This window comes from Pleurodeles waltl, chromosome 1_2, assembly GCF_031143425.1.
Source record: "Pleurodeles waltl isolate 20211129_DDA chromosome 1_2, aPleWal1.hap1.20221129, whole genome shotgun sequence".
NCBI lineage: Eukaryota > Metazoa > Chordata > Amphibia > Caudata > Salamandridae > Pleurodeles > Pleurodeles waltl.
In genome coordinates, this window is record NC_090437.1 from 1212641497 (window position 1) to 1212662827 (window position 21331).

The 21331-nt window shown below is 45.9% G+C and overlaps 1 protein-coding gene across 1 annotated transcript in view; it reads right to left on the reverse strand.

Annotated features, from left to right (window-relative positions):
- The window catches only part of TACC3 (transforming acidic coiled-coil containing protein 3), a 293528-nt gene that overhangs the window by 138844 nt on the left and 133353 nt on the right, over window positions 1–21331 (reverse strand). Inside the window, exon 7 of the mRNA XM_069203951.1 lies at window positions 19029–19084. Coding sequence (XP_069060052.1) covers window positions 19029–19084 — 56 coding nt within the window. The remainder of the gene's footprint in view (window positions 1–19028; window positions 19085–21331) is intronic.

The following is a 21331-nucleotide window of genomic DNA, read 5'->3' on the forward strand; positions in this document are numbered from 1 at the left end:
CGTACCTCTTTGGGTTATTGGCTAAATGGACTTCAACCCTAAATATAATCAGTGGGCCAGACTTTTATATGGCCTCCCCATGGCTAGAGTAAAAGTCAATGCACATTTGTTGAGGGCAATCCGCATTCTTAGATGTGCAAGGCAGGGATGACTACTCTCCCTGATGCCAACTTAAGCCAGTTTGTGATATTATAGGGATTTTCAGGCTGGAATGCCATAGGTCTATCCAGCTTGGCCCTTCGCACATTTAAGACTAAATTATAAGATGCAGGAAACACAGTGGTAACAATATGCTACACTACGTCATGCACTTAAGGCGTGTTTATCACCAGACAAACACAGGAAGAATCCCCACTAGAAGCTAGACTCCTCAATTGTAAAGTAAACGAGCAACATATCTCACTGACGTATGGCGCTATCATGAGTAACACAGACATCTATTCTGTCCTTACACGGTGAATGGGAGCGGGACCTGGGGGAATTAGATGAGGGGGACTGTAAAGAAGCACAGGCACACCCTGCAGGGGTGGCTATTAAAGCAAGCTTCATATTGATTCAACTTAAAGTTCTACATAGGCTATACTATACCCACACCCTGCTCCACAGGATTAACAATTGCGGATGCACATTGCCTTAGAGGCTGTGGCATGGAGGGCACCTTCCTGCATACATTGTGGAGTTGCCCATGCACCCGTCCCTCCTGGGAGGGAGTGGGAAGATCACTGGAAGAAGCCACAGGCATTACCCTCGACTCGAAACTGAAGCTGGCACTACTGGGAATGTGGAAGAACACAGATCACACACAAACACCTGATAAACCTGGGGTGTACGGATGTGAAACCAGATATCGCAGAGATGGGGGATCGGGCACTTCTCCTCCCAAACCACCCTCCCCCCCCTCTCAAGTGAGAAATGGGGATGGAATACTGTAGGGTGCTTGAAAATGAGGTGTATACGGGTCATGGGTGTGTGAACAAATTCGAGAAAACCTGGCAATTGGGGAATATAGGGTCGGTAAGCGGAAGGAGTTAAAAACATGGGCTCCAAGCAAGAACTACTCTCCCCTGCTGGGGTTATCTTTACGAATACCTGGACTTTATAGCTTAGGTAAAGACATGATCACACAAAAGACCATTATGGGGAACAGGAACCAGGAGGAGATGTCCAGATGGGAGGGGTAGTGATCAGGTTTATGTTGTTCATATTAGTAGTAAAATTTAATTTCTTGTTGCCTGAGATCTGCTGCTTAAAAACAGTAATATGATGTCGGGCATTTTCCACAGGAAGGAAGAAAAAAAAAAAACACCAAAAAGTCACAAGTACGCTTGGTCCAGTAATCTCAGGAAAGCAGAGAGATACAACTTGAGTGCACAAAACGAAGCCCTGCTGGGCTAAAAAATTATAAAACAAGAGGACCTCACATAGAGGGGTAAGAGAGGGGTCAACAGACTTGTCTGTGCACCATGCCACAAATTTGTTCCATCGACAGACATACACCGTTTTAATGGAAGGACGCCAGGCTACCAAGATAATGTTACAGACTACGGGCAGAAAGTCAAAAGCTGCCAACTGATGCCAAGATAATGTTACACACTACGGGCAGAAGGTCAAAAGCTGTGAACTGCTGCCGCTCAATCCCCATGCAAGAAGGCACAGACCGGACAGAGGTTTGGGTGGACAAATGTCCCCTGCTGCTGCGACAGAAGATTCTCCCCAAATGGGCAGTCTAATAGAAGGATCGATGGCCATGCTCAATAGCTTAGGATACCAGACTCTTTGTGAAAAATCTGGGCAGAAGTGGAATTGGTATAAAGGAGGCCTGAGTTCCACTCAAGTTAAAAGCGTCACTGAGTGAGTAACACCTTGGAAGCTCAAACACACAAAATAGCTGACTGTGTGTTCTCTTTGAAGGCGAACAGATCTAATCAAGGCTCTCCCCACTGCTGAAAGACTCTGCACCACCTCCAGATGTAGATGCCATTCGCGATCTATCATGAATTGACAGATTAGTCAGTCTGCTCTGGCGTTCAGAGAGCCCACCAGATGTTGAACCACCATGTAAATGTCCTGATGATCCAGCCATGTCCAGAGGTGCACAGCCTCCTGACGAAAGGTCCACAACCCCAGCCTGTCCTGCTTGTTGCAGTACAACATGGAGGTGGTGTTTGTGAACACCTGCACCATTTTCCCCTTGAGCGAGGGAATGAATGCTTTCAATGCTAGCCTTATCGCTCTGAGTAGCAAAAGATTAATATAGAGCCCAAACCCCATCCCACAAGTGACGCATCTGTCACTTCTGTCAGATCTGGTTATTTGGTTGGGGTGGAGTGGTGGTGGGTGGTATGGAGGGGGGCGGGGAGACAGGGGGCAAGAATCTGCTTTTGACCCAATAGTATTCAAGAGCCACCACTCCTCCAGCCACACCATGGAACTCCACTGGACTGACCACCACTGCGTCCACTTCTCCTTCCAGAAGCCCGCCACTCACCACAGCCCACAACAGATCCCCCGCTGCAGCTGGAACAGGATCTCGGAAGACCAGCTTATCTCCATCCTCGCCCGGGCCCCACCACCCAGCACCTCCGACCCCAATACAGCCGCCCTCAACCTCAGACACTGGTTAGACGACTGCGCCAACACCCTCACACCGCTCAGGAAATCCTCCAACAACCACACCAGCACCAAAGCCATCTGGTTCACCGCTGACCTTCAGACCTCCAAACGGGAATGCCGGAAAATTGAGAAGTGGCGTCACGAACCAACAGAGAGCAACCACAGCCCTCAAGACAGCCATCCGCAAGCACCACCAGCTCATCCGGACCACCAAAAGATCCTTCTACAAAGATTGCATCAACAGCAACACCCATGACAGCAAAGAACTCTTCAGCATCGTCAAAGAACTCACCAACCCAGGGTCATGCTCAACCGCCCCCCCCCCCCTCCATCTCAAGACCTCTGCTACTCCCTCGCCACCTTCTTCCATCGCAAGATCACGGAAATCCACGACAGCTTCAACTCTTCACCCCCCACGACCACCACCACCAACCCCAACGCACCCAACCACACCAACCTCCTGCTCTCCTGGACCCACATCAACGACTAGGACACCGCTAGATCCACCCCAGATCTCCCTCCAACCCCCTGCTCCCACCATGTCTTCAATAAAGCGAGTCCCATCATCGCCCCCCCCCCACCCAACTCCGCAGAATCATCAACAGCTCCTTCGAGACTGCCACCTTCCCAGAGAGCTGGAAGCACGCTGAAGTCAACGCCCTGCTAAAGAAACCTAAAGCTGACCCCGAAGACCTCAAGAACTACCGTCCCATCTCCCTCCTTCCCAGCGAAGGTCATCGAGAAAATCGTCAACAGCCAACTGACCCGCTTCCTAGAGGACACCACCAAACTGGACATCTCCCAATTCGGATTCCGGAGGAACCACAGCACAGACACCGTCCTCAGCGCCGCAACTGACGACATCAGGTCCATGCTATCTCTAAGGAAATGCCTCCTTGGCATGGTTACCCCCTGACTTTTTGCCTTTGCTGATGCCAAGTCATGATTTGAAAGTGTGCTGGGACCCTGCTAACCAGGCCCCTGCACTAGTGTTCTTTCCCTAAACTGTACATTTGTCTCCACAACTGGCACAACCCATGCATCCCGGTAAGTCCCTTGTAACTGGTACCCCTGGTACCAAGGGCCCTGATGCCAGGGAAGGTCTCTAAGGGCTGCAGCAAGTCTTATGCCACCATGGGGACCCCTCACTCAGCACACACACTGCTTGCCAACTTGTGTGTGCTGGTGGGGAGAAAATGACTAAGTCGACATGGCACTCCCCTCAGGGTGCCATGCCAACCTTACACTGCCTATGAAGTATAGATAAGTCACCCCTCTAGCAGGCCTTACAGCCCTAAGGCAGGGTGCACTATACCACCGGTGAGGGCATAGGTGCATGAGCACTATGTCCCTACAGTGTCTAAGCAAAACATTAGCATTGTAAGTGCAGGGTAGCCATAAGAGTATATGGTCTGGGAGTCTGTCAAACATGAACTCCACAACACCATAATGGCTACACTGAAAACTGGGAAGTTTGGTATCAAACTTCTCAGCACAATAAATGCACACTGATGCCAGTGTGCACTTTGTTGTAAAAATAGACCCAGAGGGCATCTTAGAGATGCCCCCTGAAAACATACCCGACTTCCAGTGTAGGCTGACTAGTTTTGCCAGCCTGCCACACACCAGACATGTTGCTCGCCACATGGGGAGAGTGCTTTTGTCACTCTGTGGCCGGGAACAAAGCCTGTACTGGGTGGAGGTGCTTCGCACCTCCCCCTGCAGGAACTGTAACACCTGGTGGTGAGCCTCAAAGGCTCACCCCCTTTGTTACAGCACCACAGGGCATCCCAGCTAGTGGAGATGCCCGCCCCTCCGACCACTGCCCCCAGTTTTGGCGGCAAGGCTGGAGGAGATAATAAAAAAAAACAAGGAGGAGTCACTGGCCAGTCAGGACAAACCCCTAAGGTGTCCTGCGCTGAGGTGACTGACTTGTAGATGGAGGATTCCCCCAATAGGATTAGGGATGTGACCCCACTCCCCACCGGGAGGAGGCACAAAGAGGGTGTAGCCACCCTCAGGGCTAGTAGCCATTAGCTAATAACCTCCCAGACCTAAACACACCCCTAAATTGAGTATTTAAGGGCGCCCAGAACCGAGGAAGATAGATTCCTGCAACCTGAAGATGAAGGACTGCTGACCTGAAGCCCTGCAGAGAAGACAGACACCAACTGCTTTGGCCCCAGCCTTACTGGCTGGTCTCCCCACTTCGAGAAAAACTGCAACAGCAACGCATCCCACAGGGTCCACCGACCTCTGAAGCCTCAGAGGACTACCCTGCATCTAAAAGGACCAAGAAGCTCCCGAGAACAGCGGCCCTGCAACAAACCTGCAACTTTGCAACAAAGAAGCAACTTTTAAACACCACACGTTTCCCGCTGGAAGCGTGAGACTTTCCACTCTGCACCAGACGCCCCCGGCTTGACCTGCGGAAAACTAACTCTATAGTTAGGACTCCCCGGCGACTGCGAGCCCGTGAGTAGCCAGAGTTGCCCCCCTGAGCCCCCACAGCAACGCCTGCAGAGGAAATCCAGAGGCTCCCCCTGACCGTGACTGCCTGCTTCAAGGAATCCGACACCTGGAAACCACACTGCACCAGCAGCCCCGAGGTCCTGAAGGAACCGAACTCCAGTGCAGGAGTGACCCCCAGGCAACCCTCTACCTACCCCAAGGAGCACCCCCCGTGCCTGCCTGCATCATTGAAGAGACCCCCGGGTCTCCCCATTGAATCCTATTGAAAACCTGATGCCTGTTTGTACTCTGCACCCGGCCGCCCCTGTGCCGCTGAGGGTGTACTTTCTGTGACTGCTTGTCACCACCAAGACCATCTGCGGCATTCCCCAAGGGTTTTCCCTCAGCCCAATTCTTTATAACATCTATATGGCATCGCTCGCCAACATCATCCGATCCCACAACCGCAACATCGTCTACTACGCCGACGACACTCAGCTGATCCTCTTACTCCAAGACCCTGCCACCGCCAAAACCAACCTCCACGACGGTATACATGCCATCGCCAACTGGATGGAAAAGAGCCGCCTCGAACTTAACTCTGACAAGACAAAGATCCTCATCCTCTGCTCCAACCGCTTTGCATGGGACGACTCCTGGTGGCCAGCCACCCTACGAACCGCACCTACACCCACCACCCATGCCCACAATATAGGCTACATCCTGGACTCATCGTTCACCATGACCCATCATGTCAACGCCGTTCCATCTTCCTGCTTCAACACCCTCTGCATGCTTCGCAAGATCTTCAGATGGATCCCCATCGAAACAAGGACTGTCACCCACGCCCTTGTCAGCAGCAGACTGTACTAAGGCAACACGCTCTATGCAGGAACCACAGCCAAGCTCCAGAAGAAACTTCAACGTATCCAGAACGCCTCATCCTCAACATTCCACGACCACATCTCAGCCCACCTCAGAGACCTATACTGGCTTCCAGTCACCAAGAGGATCACCTTCAAACTCCTCATCCACGCCCACAAGGCTCTTCACAACACTGGCCCTGCCTACCTCAACGAGCAACTCACCTTCCACCCGCCAGCTACGCTCCACCAAGCTTGCCCTCGCTGCAATCCCTTGAATCCATCGAACTACAGCCGGGGGCAGATCCTTTTCCCACTCGCCACCAAGACTTGGAACACCCTCCCTGTCCACCTTCAACAGACCCAGGACCTCCTGACCTTCAGGAAACTCCTCAAGACCTAGCTATTCGAGCAGCAGCAGATCCTTCCCACCCCCCACCCCTTTCACTGCCTTGAGACCCTAGCGGGTGAGTAGCGCGCTTTACAAATGTTTGAGAGAACTGAGCAAGATCTGCAGTCAATCAGAGATTTGGACCATGTCAGAGATTCCCCTGATTCTGTGCCCCCACTGGAACTTTAGGTCCCACTGCAGAGCCTACATATGCCATCTGGCATGTGACATCAAGATGCAGGCCATGAGGCCCAGCAGCCATAGTTATTCTCACAGAAATCCAGGATAGAGGCTGAAACATAGGTATCACAGCCTGAATATCCTGACTTGCTGCTCGGGAGGGAAAAAATAAGAAGAGGAAAAATAGAGAAAAAAAGAGAAAGGAAGAAGGAGAAAGAGAAAGAAAAGGAGAAAGGAAGAAAAAAGAAAAAGAAAGAAGAAAAAAAAAAAAACACACAGGGTCCATGGTCTCAGGGAATCCCTAGACAGGTGCACCCTTCATCATATAGACAGTGATACGGCAGGTAGGCTTCTTCCCTGGACCATGAGATGAACAGGAGATTCCTCTCCCCGTGCTAATACTACATCCTGTTACCTCAGCGGGTGCACTGGTGACTAACCATTAGACAGTTTTGAGCGCATTTATGGAGCATTTTCAAGGTTATATAGGGAAGTGAGTTGCCCACCTGGGCATTTGATGGAATTTTGGTGGAAATCCAGTTACCAGCTCCGTCACTGGACACTGCGAGATCTGGAGAGTGAAATCACTGGTGAGGAGTTTGTTGATGCACAGAAGGATCTCAATAAGTCTAAAGCCCCTGGGGGAGATGGGTTCCTGATGGAATATTTTCAGATATACTCGGCTGTGCTTAAAGACTAACTACTAGAGGTCTATTAAGAAGCCCGGTACAAAGGTGTGCTCCCGCTCACCACACGGAGTTCTTATGTCTTAAGCTAAAACCCGGAGGAAAATTGGCAGACTCCCTCCTCATATCGACCCCTGACCATATTAAATTCTGATGTTAAAATACTATGTAAATTACTAGTGAACAGACTGGGAAGGGGAGTCGGTCCATAAGGACCAATGCACCTTTATGGCCTTCCGGCAGCACAACCCTTAACCTGCGGAGGTTCACTCATGCACTGCATGAGACCAGAGGGAACGAACAGAAATTGGCCTTGGTCTCTCAATCCACAGAAGGCTCTTGACACGGCTGAGTGGGCCTACCTGCATGCGGTGTTGGAGGGGATGGGAACTGGACCCTATTTTATTTTTTTTAGATGGGTGGACCTACTGTACACCAATTCCAGGGTTAGTTTGAAAGTGGGTATGGATAGATCAGACATGGGGAGAGAGGCAAGGCTGTCCCCTCTTGCCAATCCTATTTGCCCTGGCAATAAAGCTGTTGGCCCTACTGCATTGGTCCTTATGCCCCCAGGTCTGCCCCCCAAAGTCACAGATACTTACCTGGTAGCAGATCTGCTTCCAAGTGCCCCCAGTCTCCATAGGATTGCATACTAAATCTAACTTCAACTTTTGCACCTGGCCGGCAGTGTTACAATTTTAGGGTCATCCTGAACCCCTACTAGTGGACACCCTGGAACTGTAAGTCTGTACTTACCTCACAAGTGCACTAACTTTTCCCCCTAGGACTATTCTGAAAATTGCACTGTCAACTTTTAAAAATGTTACTTGCCTGTAAACAGTTTTATTTGCAAAGTCTAAACAAAGTGTCTTTGATACATATACTTACTTGCAAATGTACTTACCTGCAACAAGATCCTTTTGGCTCTAGAAATAAAGAAACAAAATATATTTTCCAATATATATACATTGGCATTGAGTGTGTCTCATTTATTGACTGTGTACAACAAATGCTTTGCACACCCCTCTGATAAGCCTAGCTGCTCAACAACACTACCACAAAAAAAGAGAGCATTAGTATTATCTACTTTAGCCTGTTAAGCCTCTGGAGAACCCCTATACTGTGCACACTATATCCCATTTTGATATAGTATATACAAAGCCAGTTTCCTACAGCACAGATATGGGAGAAAATAGTAGGGATGGTGGGACACAGGGCACTCTGACAGGGAACCTAAGCTTTGCAATTTGGCCCCGTTTCGATTATAGGAGGGAGGTATGTCCATGCATCAATAGAGGGTATGAGAATGTCAGGTGGCTGGTGACCTATATCCTGGAGAAACATTTATTACACTCCAGGATGCACAGGACACCTTCGGAGGGTGGCCAGGGCAGTTCCTAAAACAGTGTAAGGGACGGAAACTGCTGTACAGATTTGCCCAGCTTGCCCTCTTATTAGCTAAGCAAAGGCTAGCCATTGTCTGGCTGAGTTTGAAATCACCTGTACTCTCTACCTGGATGCATGATCTCTTTGAATGGTGAGTGGCTGAGGAGGTGCACATGCGATTGACATGCATGGATGAGCGTGCTGCTGAGGCAATTACCACATGGGGAGTTATTCTAGAAAATTTAACAACCAATCTTCCAGCTCTTTTGGTGGTGGTGGGGGGGGAACTCCAGCGTGTAGAGTTAAGTTGGTCGATCTGCCTCAATATGATATTGTTGTAGGAAGCTGGATCTGTATATTCTATACCAAAATGAGAGGGTGCACACAGTCCAGGGGATCCCACAGAAGCTAAAGTAGATAATACTAATGGGTCTCTTTTGTAGAAGTGTGGTAGAGCAGTATGGCCTATCAGAGGGTTGTGCAAAGCATTTGTTATACATACATACACACACACTAACTCCAGGCCAATGGTTTTTATATAGCAAAAATATATTTTGTTACTTTATTTCTAGAACCACAAGATACAAGCTGCAGGTAAACATGTGTAAGTATCAATACCACTTTGTTTAGAATTGACAAGTTATACAGTTTTTGAATAAATAGCAATCCGTTTTAAAAGTTGACAGTACAATTTTCAGAAACAGTTCCAGGTTTTGCAGGGGGGTGGGGGGGGGAAAAGAGTTAGCACAGTTTCGAGGGAACTACAAGACTTACAGTTCCAGTCTCCTGGGGTTAGGCAGTCTACTGGTCGGGGTTCAAATTAACCTCAAACACCCACCACCAGCAACACAAGGTCGGCAGGGTGCAGAGGTCAAAGATGAGGCAAATTTAACGTGGATTCCTATGGAGGCTGGGGGCACTGATTCAGGCATGCTTGCAGGTAAGTAAATGCATCTTCAGAAGGCAGACCTGTGGGGTTTAGAGGAGCACCAGTGGGGGCCACAGGTCAGCACCAAACACACCCTCAGGGGCAGCCGGGTGCAGGGTGGTAACAGCATCGAACTCCAAATGCATTTCCTATAGGGGGATCCTGGGGGTCACGTAGATGCTGCAGCCTGGGTCCAGGGCGTTGGTTCTAGAAAACCCTGGGCTAGACAAGGAGGGCCGCCTGCTGGACGATGCTGCACCGGTGTTTGGATTCCCCAAGGCCAGGGGGCTGCAGGTGAAGAGTACCTTTTGGTGACCAGTATCTTCTTCCGGTTCTGTTGCGGTCAGAGGGGCGTACTCCGGATTCAGGCTGCAGGCGTCCGTGTTGGACAGGAGCGGTCAACCTAGGGTGGGCACTTGCTCAGAATCGCCTGAGGACCAGCTCTAGTTGGTTGGGCCACCTGCACTCCGCTGTGGGTGTCAGGAGCAGAGTGGGCAGGACTCGCAGATCTGTGGAGATTCTGGAATCCTTGGATAGAGTTTCTTCTTAGACAGGGCCACGGTCAACTGGAGTTTTTAGTCCTTTGTGATGCAGGCAGTCCTCTGGAGGCTTTTCAGAGGTTGCTGGCCCTGCAGGATGCGCTGCTTTCTTTTAGCAGGGCTTTTGAAGCTGGAGACTGGCCAGTAGGGCTGGGGCCAAGTCAGTTTGTGTCTTCAGTCTTCTCTGCTGGGGATCAGCTTAACAGTCCCTCTTTCTTCTTATGAGGTCACCAAGAATCTGACGAACTGGGTTCAGGGTGAGCCCTCTAATCCTGGATTTAAGGGCTCAGGGGGCAGAGGGTAGTAGCCAATGTCCCTGAGGGTGGCTATACCTTTCCTGTGTCCACTCCAAGACAAGATGAAGAATGTTGCAGGGGGTGGGGGTGGGTGTCACCTCTGCTCTGGACACTTTCGGGGATGTCCCAGCTGAGGTGGTCACTCCTCCTTGCTTTCCCTAATTTTCCCGCCGGACTTGCCACCAAAAGTGGGGCTTTGTCCTGTGAAGGCAACTCCACTAGCTGGAGTGCTCTGGGGCACTGTAACAAGAGACCCGAGCATTTGAGGCACACCGCCAGGTGTTGCAGTTCCTGCAGGGGGAAGGTGTGAAGCCCCTCCACCCAGTGGAGTCTTTGTTTCTGGCCACAGAAAACAAAGGCTCTCACCCCATGTGGTCAGAAACTCGACTGGGAGTGGCAGGCTGGCACAGTTTGGCTAACATACAGGGGCCGTATCTAAGATGCTCTCTGGGTGTATTTTCCAATAAATGTCTAAGAATGGCCTTAGACACTGTAGGGGCATACTGCTCATTCAGCTATGCCCTCACTTGTGATATAGTGCACCCTGCCTTAGGGCTGTAAGGCCTGCTATAGGGGTGACTTACCTAGGTCACAGGCAGTGGTTGGTGGGCATGACACCTTGAGAGGGGCGCCATGTCGACTGTCTTTCTCCCCACCAGCACATACAAGCTGCAGTGGCAGTGTGCATGTGCTTGGTGAGGGGTTCCTCAGGTAGGCACTATACATGGTGCAGCCTTTGGGGACCGTTCCTGGCCACAGGGCCCTTAGTACCAAGGGGACCTTTTACAAGGGACTTAACTTTGTGCCCGGGGTGTGCCAATAGTAGGAACAATGGTACAGTTATAGGGAAAGAACACTGGTTAGCAGGATCCCGGCACATAGTCAAGTTGGCATCAATATCAGGCAAAACATGTGTGTGTGTTGGTTTGGGGGGGGGGGGGGGGGGTGGGGGGGGGGGGGGGGGGGGAGAATGGTGTGAACAGGCCAACAAGGGCACTTTCCTACAGTTGTGATAATTCAATATACTACGACTGCGTTCTATGTGGGGTGCCCATATTCTTAAGATTGTGATCTGTTGTACTGTGGGTGAGGAAATGTGAAGGAGCATTCAGCCCCCTTGTCCTTTCTGATTATACTGCCACGTTCTAGGACTATGCTACATCCTGTGTATTGTGCTTGGGGTCTTGTGCTGCTTCAGTTCATGTTTGTGTTGTTTTGAAGAAAGTAATAAAATAAAGTCAGAAAATACATCTAGGCCTTACAATGAGCGAAGTTTATTATCAGTTCAAAGCATTACATTTTTAAATAAATTGGTGTCAAGGGTGTTTAGAAAATGCCTACTTGTACAGCAAATACCAAAAGCAAGTTTTATACGGAAGAAAGGGCAGCACTAGCTTTCCTATGAAACGTCTAGTAACCCCAACTGTATGGTAGCGACTAGGTCACCAGCACACACATTCACGAAACGTGTATGCATGTTTAAACTACATACATTGGTCAGATTATTCTAAAACAGCTTTTTGCAACAGTCCATACTTCATGCCCAACCCTCTAAACCAGAGGTCTTCAAACTGGGGGGCGGGCCCCCCTTGGGGGGCCTCAAGTGATCCCAGGGGGGGCGCCAAACGCTGGCCAAAAGAAATATTATACAGATTACATGCCTTTGTTTTAAGCAGAAGCATGTTATTGCAGTTTTAAAAAGGTAACAGTACTTAACTGCAATGTTTAAATAGGTTAAGACCTATTTAAACATTGCCATCTTTCTAAAATAATTGTGAACAATTCTGAGGGGGGGGCCCAATGATTTTTATTTTTCAACTGGGGGGGCGCGGCATTAAAAAGTCTGAAGACCACTGCTCTAAGCTGATTGAAACTGCTACGTACTAGAAAAGGATAGCAAGGTAATCTTTGAGATCAATGCTGCTGAATAAAGATACTCTTAATAGTTCTCTTCCAATGGATTTTCATTTGCCATAAGCACTGCACTATCATGCGGGATTCCCGAGCACCTTTTTGAAAATATATATAGCCATTTTAATCTTTCAAAAAAGTCTAATATTGGCTAATTCCAACTATTAACTTTCAAAAGAAAGCAATTGTAAACGCAGACAATATAATCTATAAAAACCGAAGTATCCAAAGTAACATGAAAACTTTCACAAAACTTTTGTTAAAGGAAAGCTGAAATAAAATGGGGGCAATAAAGCCCAATAGGTTACAGCCTGGGAACGCTGCTGCTGCTCCTTTATGGAATAGCATATCATCCATATCCTAAAATGCTCTGAGGGTGGCAGTTGAGCCTGCTCTCTCTTCCAGCGCTGGCTGACAGCATTCTGGAGCACCGAGTTCAACCTTTACCCTTTTTTATTCTTACAACCATGCTCGACATCTTTAGGGACTGAGTACTTTTTATTTTGTTTGCAGACAACACATTTTTCAGTATCCCACTTGGGGGACACAGACCACCCATACAGATCCTCAGTCTGAATTGTGCGCCTTCCAGCTTATCATCCAGACTCCTGAGAACGTTGAAGGAAAAACACCTGCATGGACCAAAGGAAGGTCAGCACAGGGATGAGGAGGCAGCGCCTGGAAGATCTGAGGGACACAGATTGTGTTCACCCTGCCTCTGCTCCTTCAGCCATTTCCATGGATGCCCCCTTTTTTTGGGGGGGGTGGGGGGGAGGGGTGTCTATGAAACAATCTTAGGGGGCCAAACTATGAATGCCAATGTTCATGCTGTAAGAAGTAGGGTAAGTAATTTCATGCTTGAAACAAGAGCTGGTTTCACCTCAAACCAAAGAAGTCTACGCCATAGACTGCATTCAATGGTGAGGAGGCTCTCATCGATGAGGGATACTTCTCCAAGGTCTTTCTGGAAGACTTGCAAACGGGTTCGCAATATGAAGAGGCGGCGGACGGCATGAACACCAGACATCTCTAGGACTTAATGCCAGCACCGAGCAGTCTAACCAGTGATAGTGCTCTGTCCTGCCGCAGCTCACACTTCTGAACAAAGGTCCTTCTCTGTTCTGCAGCACCATTATCACCCACACCTCTGGTAACCTGTGAACATGCTTGCCTCCAACACTGATTCACTCTCCACCTGCACAACCTTAACCCGCTTTGACAGCTGATTCTAGTGAGGCTCCTTAACTCACCATCATGAGTCCAGGGTATTCTATAGGTAGATCCAGAACTTCAAGAAGGTATACTAGAAGTACTGTATACAGGAGACATCACTCAAGATCCTGACATTCCTAATCACATTGGTATTCTAGATCCACCTGGTCCAGGTCACCTTGTCAAAAGTTGGAGCGACAGTCTAGATAGAGAGCTGAAAAGATCTCATACATACTCCTCAACCGAATTCTCTACTATGGATGATATCACAACATTCTACAAAGTATTGGTCGGCGGTGCAGCCCGGCTAACAAGCATTACCCAACTTCAACAAAATACTTTTGCCACCACTGTTCTTCTGATATCATTTGACTCTTTTGGTTGTAGTACTGATAGAGCTGGGTATGCTACGCAATCAGCAAGTCTGCTCTAGTTCGCTTCAGAAGAAACAAACCACTTGAAAAATAACCTCTGAGTGCAGACCCATCTCCTGACCGTCATAGGAGCTACAGTAAAAAAGTATCATTCAACTTAACGATCTTCAACAGTACCTTCTGAAAAGTAGAACAAGAAAATGGATAGAGTTGATAAAGATCTTTGGCAGGTCAGCATTTGCCACTGAAGCAAGAAATGCCACTGCCCTACTCAGGCACTATGATTGGTGCCTAGGGACTCTCCAATGTTTTCAGAAGAAATTAAGTTGTCAAGACAGGATGGATCTGTGGCTTTTTTCCTGGATAGGGAGGTTATGAACCCCTCCTTTTGGAGAAATTTTATTTTCAGTCTTTATCGTTACTTCAGTTTAATTCGTTCAATGTCAAGTCAAAGTACAAGGGTTTGCAGCTCTGCCTTTTGAGGTAGACACAGAATTATTTGCCTTTTATGCCAAATCAATTACAAAGCATTTTAGTATTGACTGCTGTCTACTATTCGTAGAGTCAGATTGTTTCGGCTGACAAGCTGCGAGTCAGAGGCATTCCAGGTATACACTTCTCATTGCAAGCAATGTTTCCAAAGATGTGTTTTGGTGATATCCTTGCTGACTGGAATCAATGAGGCAGAATAGTCCGAGTCTAATTGGTCCACCTGGGATTCAGGATCTTCTGTCCTTTCCTCATCAAGTACCAGGTCTTTTAATGAGACCTGTTTTACATGGCATATTGTGCCAAGCTTTTTTACAATACTGTTACATCTCTTGGTAAGAAAGCATTGTGTGCGCTGCAAACGTCAGACACAGATTAGACTTTGTGCAGGGAAGAGTGAGAGAAAGATTAGTTGGGGTGGTTGTGAGACCTCACAAGGTAGTATCACTATGCTGTAGCAGGTCCTGTTAGGTTACTTTAATTTAAACCCTAGCTTGTCTTTAGTAGCTGTGGTACAGAGAAGACAGGCTTAACTCAAAGTAAAACCAGTGTAAAATATTTATAAGTGCCAAGCGGTTAATAAGTTGAAGATACAATAAAAATCCTGCTGCACTTTTTCTTGAACTCAATACCAAAGTAATACATCTCATGAATGGAACAGGATATATTTATGTATTTTTTTTAGTCTGAGTTTTCTAGTGCCAAAAAGCACAAAGCGCCATTGCAGGCATCTGGTTGCATTAGACCGGACCAAAATCAAAGGGCGACTGATGGAGTGCAGGTCAGCTATAGGGACCTAGTTCATTCTGATAAAATGCTTACATTATGACTCAGTCTCTCGTCAGCAGGATGCCGCTTGATAAGACGGAGGGCTCGTTAACAGCAGGGTGCTGGTCCCGGTGAAATCCTCCACGTAGGGACTCTGAAACATTCCTGGAAGTAAAGTGGCTTTCAGCAGGTCAAACCAGCAAGTTGAAATCGACCAATGATGAGACTACAGCAGCAGCACAGTGGAAGCCTTTGGTTCTTTCATGAAAAGAACAGGAAAAGCGTCCACTTTTGCAATTTTGAGGGGGTGGGGAGATTGCATTCTAACACAAGTCATGGCCCCAAGTCCTTTTGGGCATCCCTTGGTGAGTTCAGTCTCAAACACCCAGAAGCAATCAGCAGGGTCCAGTGCAAATCCAGCTGGAACTAGTTAGCTAGACACCGCAGAATCAGTCTTTCTTCTGAGATGTAGTCTTTTGGTTCAGCAGGTGCAACCCTTTGGTTTTCAACAGGTCTAGCAATGCTCTGGGGAAGGTAGCCTGGGATAAGACTTCCCTATCCAATAAGGAAAATGTTCACAGGGGCAACCCTACCCAATTTGACATGTTCTGGCTGAGGGAAGGGGGCATTGGCCCTAAATAATCTCACAGTGCCCAGCTCTGCTAAAATACAACATGGTAGAGTATTCCTTCCCTTGGTCACAGCTATGGGTACACCCTTGAGGTGTGTACAGTATAATGAGCAACTCTCCCTTCAAAAACAGTCCTGGGACAGGTTACACCCAGCCCCCACTGGCGCGACTCTAGCTCCTTAGACAATGGCATGTGCAGGCCTGGGTGTTATTTACGGCTGCACCTGTGACATGGGCTGCCCCTTTAAAGTGTGTACAGTTGGTGGCCACACACCCCAAACCCATCCCGTCAAAAGGAGGTCAGATCTCTGCCCAGCCAAGGACCTTTTGTTCCGTTTAAAGCAATTCACACCTCAGCAGGCTGCCATGCAAAACCCTGAGATAATCTGTGAAAGTGCTACATGCAGCTTTAGGAAGAAAATGCCAACATTCCAATTCGACTTTACCATCAGTTTGTCTGCTAAATTATTAGAAAATTCGAGTCCTTAAACCATTGGTTTAGCTATTCCAAACTGTTGCTATACATTATAAAGTGTTATAATGTAACTCCGTGCTTTTCTATGGGAGAGCCAGCCTTGCCACAATGAAAAACAACTTGAGGATTTTCACTGTCAGTATATGTAAAACTAAAATACACCCGTCTAACTTTTTAACTACCATGTACCCTACTCTATGGGCACTTAAGACTTCTAGGTGTTAAAAAGGAGGGTTTAGGCTGGGCAAGGGTTTATTTGGAAAGGTCAAATTTGCAGTTTTAAAACTAACGTGCTAGGTTGCGGCGGCAAGCCTACAGTCATGTTTTCACTTTGTCTCTTAAGTGCTGGCAATAGATGCTGCAGTCCACTAGTGGCATTTAATTTACAGGCCTGAGTCAACTAGGTACCATGTACTAGGAACTTATAGGCAAGTTAAATATTCTAATCCGGCACTAGCCAATTCTACATGTTTTTAGCACATACACTAGGGCACTGGCAGTTAGTGCACCAGTGTTCATAGTCTGTAAACCAGCACTAAATATAGCAACAAGTGGAGGAAAAAATGCCTTTACGCACCAAGATGTTCGGATTACAGTAGTCAAATGTTTTACATTTTCAAATCCCTATGGTTGAAGCGCAGATAGAAAAACCAGTCTCCTTAGGTCTTTGATGCTGCTCTTCTGGCATTCCAATGCTGTGGATGTGTGGTTTAATGCCAGTAACAAAGGTTATTCAGCCTACTTTTGACATTTGTAGACTCTGATCTCTCAAAACGAGTCTCCAAAGACAGCTGTGAAAAGGAAAATTGGGGGTGATAAACCACCCTTCCCCGCGATGGCTCCTTGAGCAAGAATTACATCCTTCCTAAGCCTTATAGTGGACAAGAAACACATCATCAAGGAATACACTTGAGAGCGACACTGCTGGAGAACACTTAAAAACAAAAATGTGTACAAGTCGCCGGAGATTCCGCATTCGAGAAGTCACAGAGAAAGACCTGTCGCATCTATGTAGACCACAACCAGATGTGGGCATCTGACAAAGGGAATTGCCTTCTAGGACAGCCAAGATTGAGCCAGACCTGGAGAATGCAAGGCCACATCAGAGCGAAACACACAACCCATAGTCAACAGGATCAGAGGGACATCCAAAATGTACTGTTTCAGATGCAAAAGTGCCTCAATAAAGCAGAAGATGAGCTATTAATGCCAGGGTGGACCAGATGTTAATCATTAATGAACAAGAGAAGTGACCAGCTAGTGCAGAATCAAGAATCTCTACCCTAGAGAATGACGTAGTTGAGCACAGCGAGAAACTCCTTGATCTGGCAAAAGTCCATAACATTATCAAAGCCAAGAATAAGGAGTTGTAGGCCAGGTTGAGTCACAATCAGCGCTCAGTAGAAATTGCTGAGTCTATCAACAAAGTGATTCAAGCTGCATAGGTTGGCTAGGTCCAAATGCTGACATTTTATACCTCAAATAGAATCGCTGATTTCTGGTGTTATGAGTCTGAGCATATATATATAAAAATTAATCGCTTAAATTATAGAACGCCATGTCTTAAGGTAGGCCCCTCAGGATGTACTGATCAAATCCAACCGAACTTGCGACAATTTACTTGTTAATCAAAAAGAAGAGTGACGTGGGCAAAAGAGAACTAAAGATAAAACCTTGGTTGTCCATAGCCATCACTACAATCTGACACAGCTGATCCTGTCGCCAAGATACTACTGCAGGGACCTGACAAATTGACGATAAGTGGAAATGCAACATAAGTGTACTGACCTCATGATGCCACTAAGTATTTGGTAACTGTATTTTACTTTGCAAGATTGTGTAAGGGTGTCCTGCTTGTATTTAGTAAGGGGATTCTAACTCTGATCCAATAATGTGCAATTCCCACAATGCTTTTGTTGCCTAGTATCGTTGGAATGTTTTAAAAGCGAAATAAAATTAATAAAAATGGAAATCTGAAAATTGTGACTTTGGGGCTTGGTGGGCTTATGCTACACGTTACATGAGATAGCCATGCCTCTCTCTGGTTGACACCCACTAGAGCAAAAAATATATAGGGCACTTTTTAGACCCAACAACTAGATGGAAGAATAATGCACAGATGTAAATCTAGTAGAGATCAATGCTGTGAAAAAAGAAAAAAAAAAAAAAAAATCAGTCTGGTGCCTTACTACACTGTGTGCAAAGTGCAGTCAACAGGGATTCTGCCTCCAATAAATATATGATAGAGCAGGTTTTGTGATCGAACTAGGCCACTAGAACAAAACACCAAACACTGCTAGCTGAAGAAAATAGAGCTAGTTTAGAGAGTTCCAAAAAGAAAATTCAAGTATAAAATTAGCAACAAGCTTACATTCATCAGTCCAATAAAATCCTATACAGTAGTGAAAATTCGTAAGCATCTGCATCCACGTTCAAGCCTTGATCCTACATAATGGACTTCTGTACATAATCTCAACACAGGAATCAAACTAGTTAGAGTAAAACAGAAGTATTTATTTCAACCGCCATCAAGAACAACTCATAGCTACATTTAGACTTTTGTAACTATAGTACAATTATTTTTTTTTTTTTACAACAAATAAATTATGTTGGGACAAATCCCACCAGATAAAATCTGTACTGTAGATCAATGTTTGACTGAAGAGAAATACAACAGTAACTGCTTTACTATAGTATACTTCAAATTTACATTTCTCTACATAAAGTGCAAAGGATAACAAGGTGGCATTTCAGACAACCGCATTCTTTACACACGATTAAGTATTTTCTCTTTAAATTGTTTAAAACAATTCAAGAAATTGTAAGGCTACTTACAGATACAGCACCAAACTGTTCAAGGTAATCTATTTCGGTTGGTTGTCCAAATCCAACTAGAAAGAAATTTAAAAAAACATTTATTTTGCATGTGTATGCATATTTTAATTCACTTAAGACTTACAGAATGGTTACACTATGGGCATTTGGGATGCAAAAAACAAAGAAAACTGGAAAGTAATTTGTCAAACACTTGATCTGCAAACTTGAACGGATCATGATCTTGGACAACTTCACTCTTAGCGCAAGATTTAGACGTGAAAAGAAAGGTTACTAGCTTGGAATCCTGGTTCTCAATTAAGTGAATTTGCTCAATTTATATAGAGCAGACTACCTCTTTATAAGTGCTGGAAGCCGGCTTATTACAATTCCACTTTGAAGTCTTAAAAGACAGCAAGTCAATAAGAGGAACCATTATGTTAATAAAGAAACACACAACTAAAGTAACCACAAAGAAATCAATAGCTTGCCAAAAGTACGGGGAAAAAAACTACTGTCAAAAGCTACAGAGAAAGTAAAAGCCTACTCTGCGACCATGTCCTCCTGGAGACTTGGGTCATGCAAAAAAAAAAAAAAAAAAAAAAAAAGAATAAAAAAAAAAAAAATTACTTACTTGTAATCTTCATTTTCAGTCACGGGACTCCTCCTTTAGGTCACAAATTGGTATTGGATAAATATCTGTGCCTAGAGTAGACTATATAGAATAAGAGAGCCAGCAACAGACTTCTGAAAATCTGGATGCTCCTACTTGGACGATAAAGGTATCAGTGCTGTTTGTTCAAACTGATTTTAATGATGAAGGTTTTGAAGCCGAAGGTGATGCTGGAGGCTTCAGCACTGTGTACAGAGCTTTGAAGTCACAGACATCAATAGCAGTTCTAATACTGGAGAGGCATGACAATGCCAACATATTCAATAACAATGCCAGAATCTGGAGTGGTGAGTTTGGTGAATCTCCCTTTGGTATAAGCATGTGTAAATGCGATCTCACCTAAGTCTCTACCACATTTCGGCTTTTTCCAGAAACAGATTCAATCTTTAAAAGGCACTTTGACATCTTGGGGAAAAAAAAAATGCATTTCTACAAGAAAAGGGAGCCAAATCAAAGAACCCTCAAATGTCTTGAGCACAATTAATCCTGTGTGTTAGGACAGCTGGCAAATAATTATACCATTTGTATGGGTTGGGAGGAAAAAAAAAAAAAAAAAAAAAAAAGAACAAAAGATTAGTTAAAAATGATTAGCAAGTACACAAATGTCCTTAATGGTTTCAATAAACCTAATGGACCAGGACTAAAAGTTAATTTCTTCTGCATTTTAGGTTCCTAATTGCTAATCCGAAACATTAAAAAAAAAAAAAAGTATAGAAGCAAGCACATCCTTAAACAATAGCAGCTCTTTCATGAGGTAATACTTCCAGAAAACAAAAAAACTCTTCTAATAAAATGATTAACTAGAAAAGTTTCTTAAAGCAGTTTGAGCTACAATAGGATCAACTCTAGCAATTCAATCTAATGAGTACAATCTGATATTAACAGATTTCCTTAGGACTGCCTAACATATATCCTCCAAGAACATATCCTTTAGAAAGCCTGCCTTCCCTCTGGTTGAATGGGTTTTAGCCCAACCTAGAAGTGACAGCTATTTCATCAAGGGTAACGCAGGAGAATGAATAAATGAAGTAGTGTTTGTATAGTATGTTAGCTGCCTCGACAGGAGTCACAGCATTTCCGTAAGATACAATACACAGAGGGAAACCTGTGAACTAGGAACGTTTTCAGTAGGTTTTTGAAATTACATTTAAAGGGGATTTTCCTTAGCACAGTGGGAAGTTTATTCCAAAGCATTGGCCCTAGGAATGAAAAGTAACCACCTCTGAGACTCTGCACTTTTGGAACTTGCAGGAGGTAGAGGGCTGGCAAATCAGTGATCTGGTCGCCCAATAAGGTGCAAGCTTATCTCCAAGAAATAAAATAACTTTCTGAAAGAAGCCCCTATGGGTAATAACTGGAGATTTAAAGTAGATGAGATTTTCCACCGCCAATTATGGTAACTTTTTGGGGGGATCGTGAGGGATAGAATCCCCCTTTAAGGAGTTTTGGGCCAACTGCAACTTGCATATCGTACAACGGGATATGAAGGAACAAAGCATTATCGCAGTGCAGCATATGTAGCAAGCACTGGAGTAGTCCAGGAGACAGTCTAGTAAGTAAATATTACTTCGATGTAGCCTGCACATCAAGGATTATAACTGATGAACTCAAGGTTTCAGTCTCGTCTAGACAGAGCTGTTAAACCCTAACA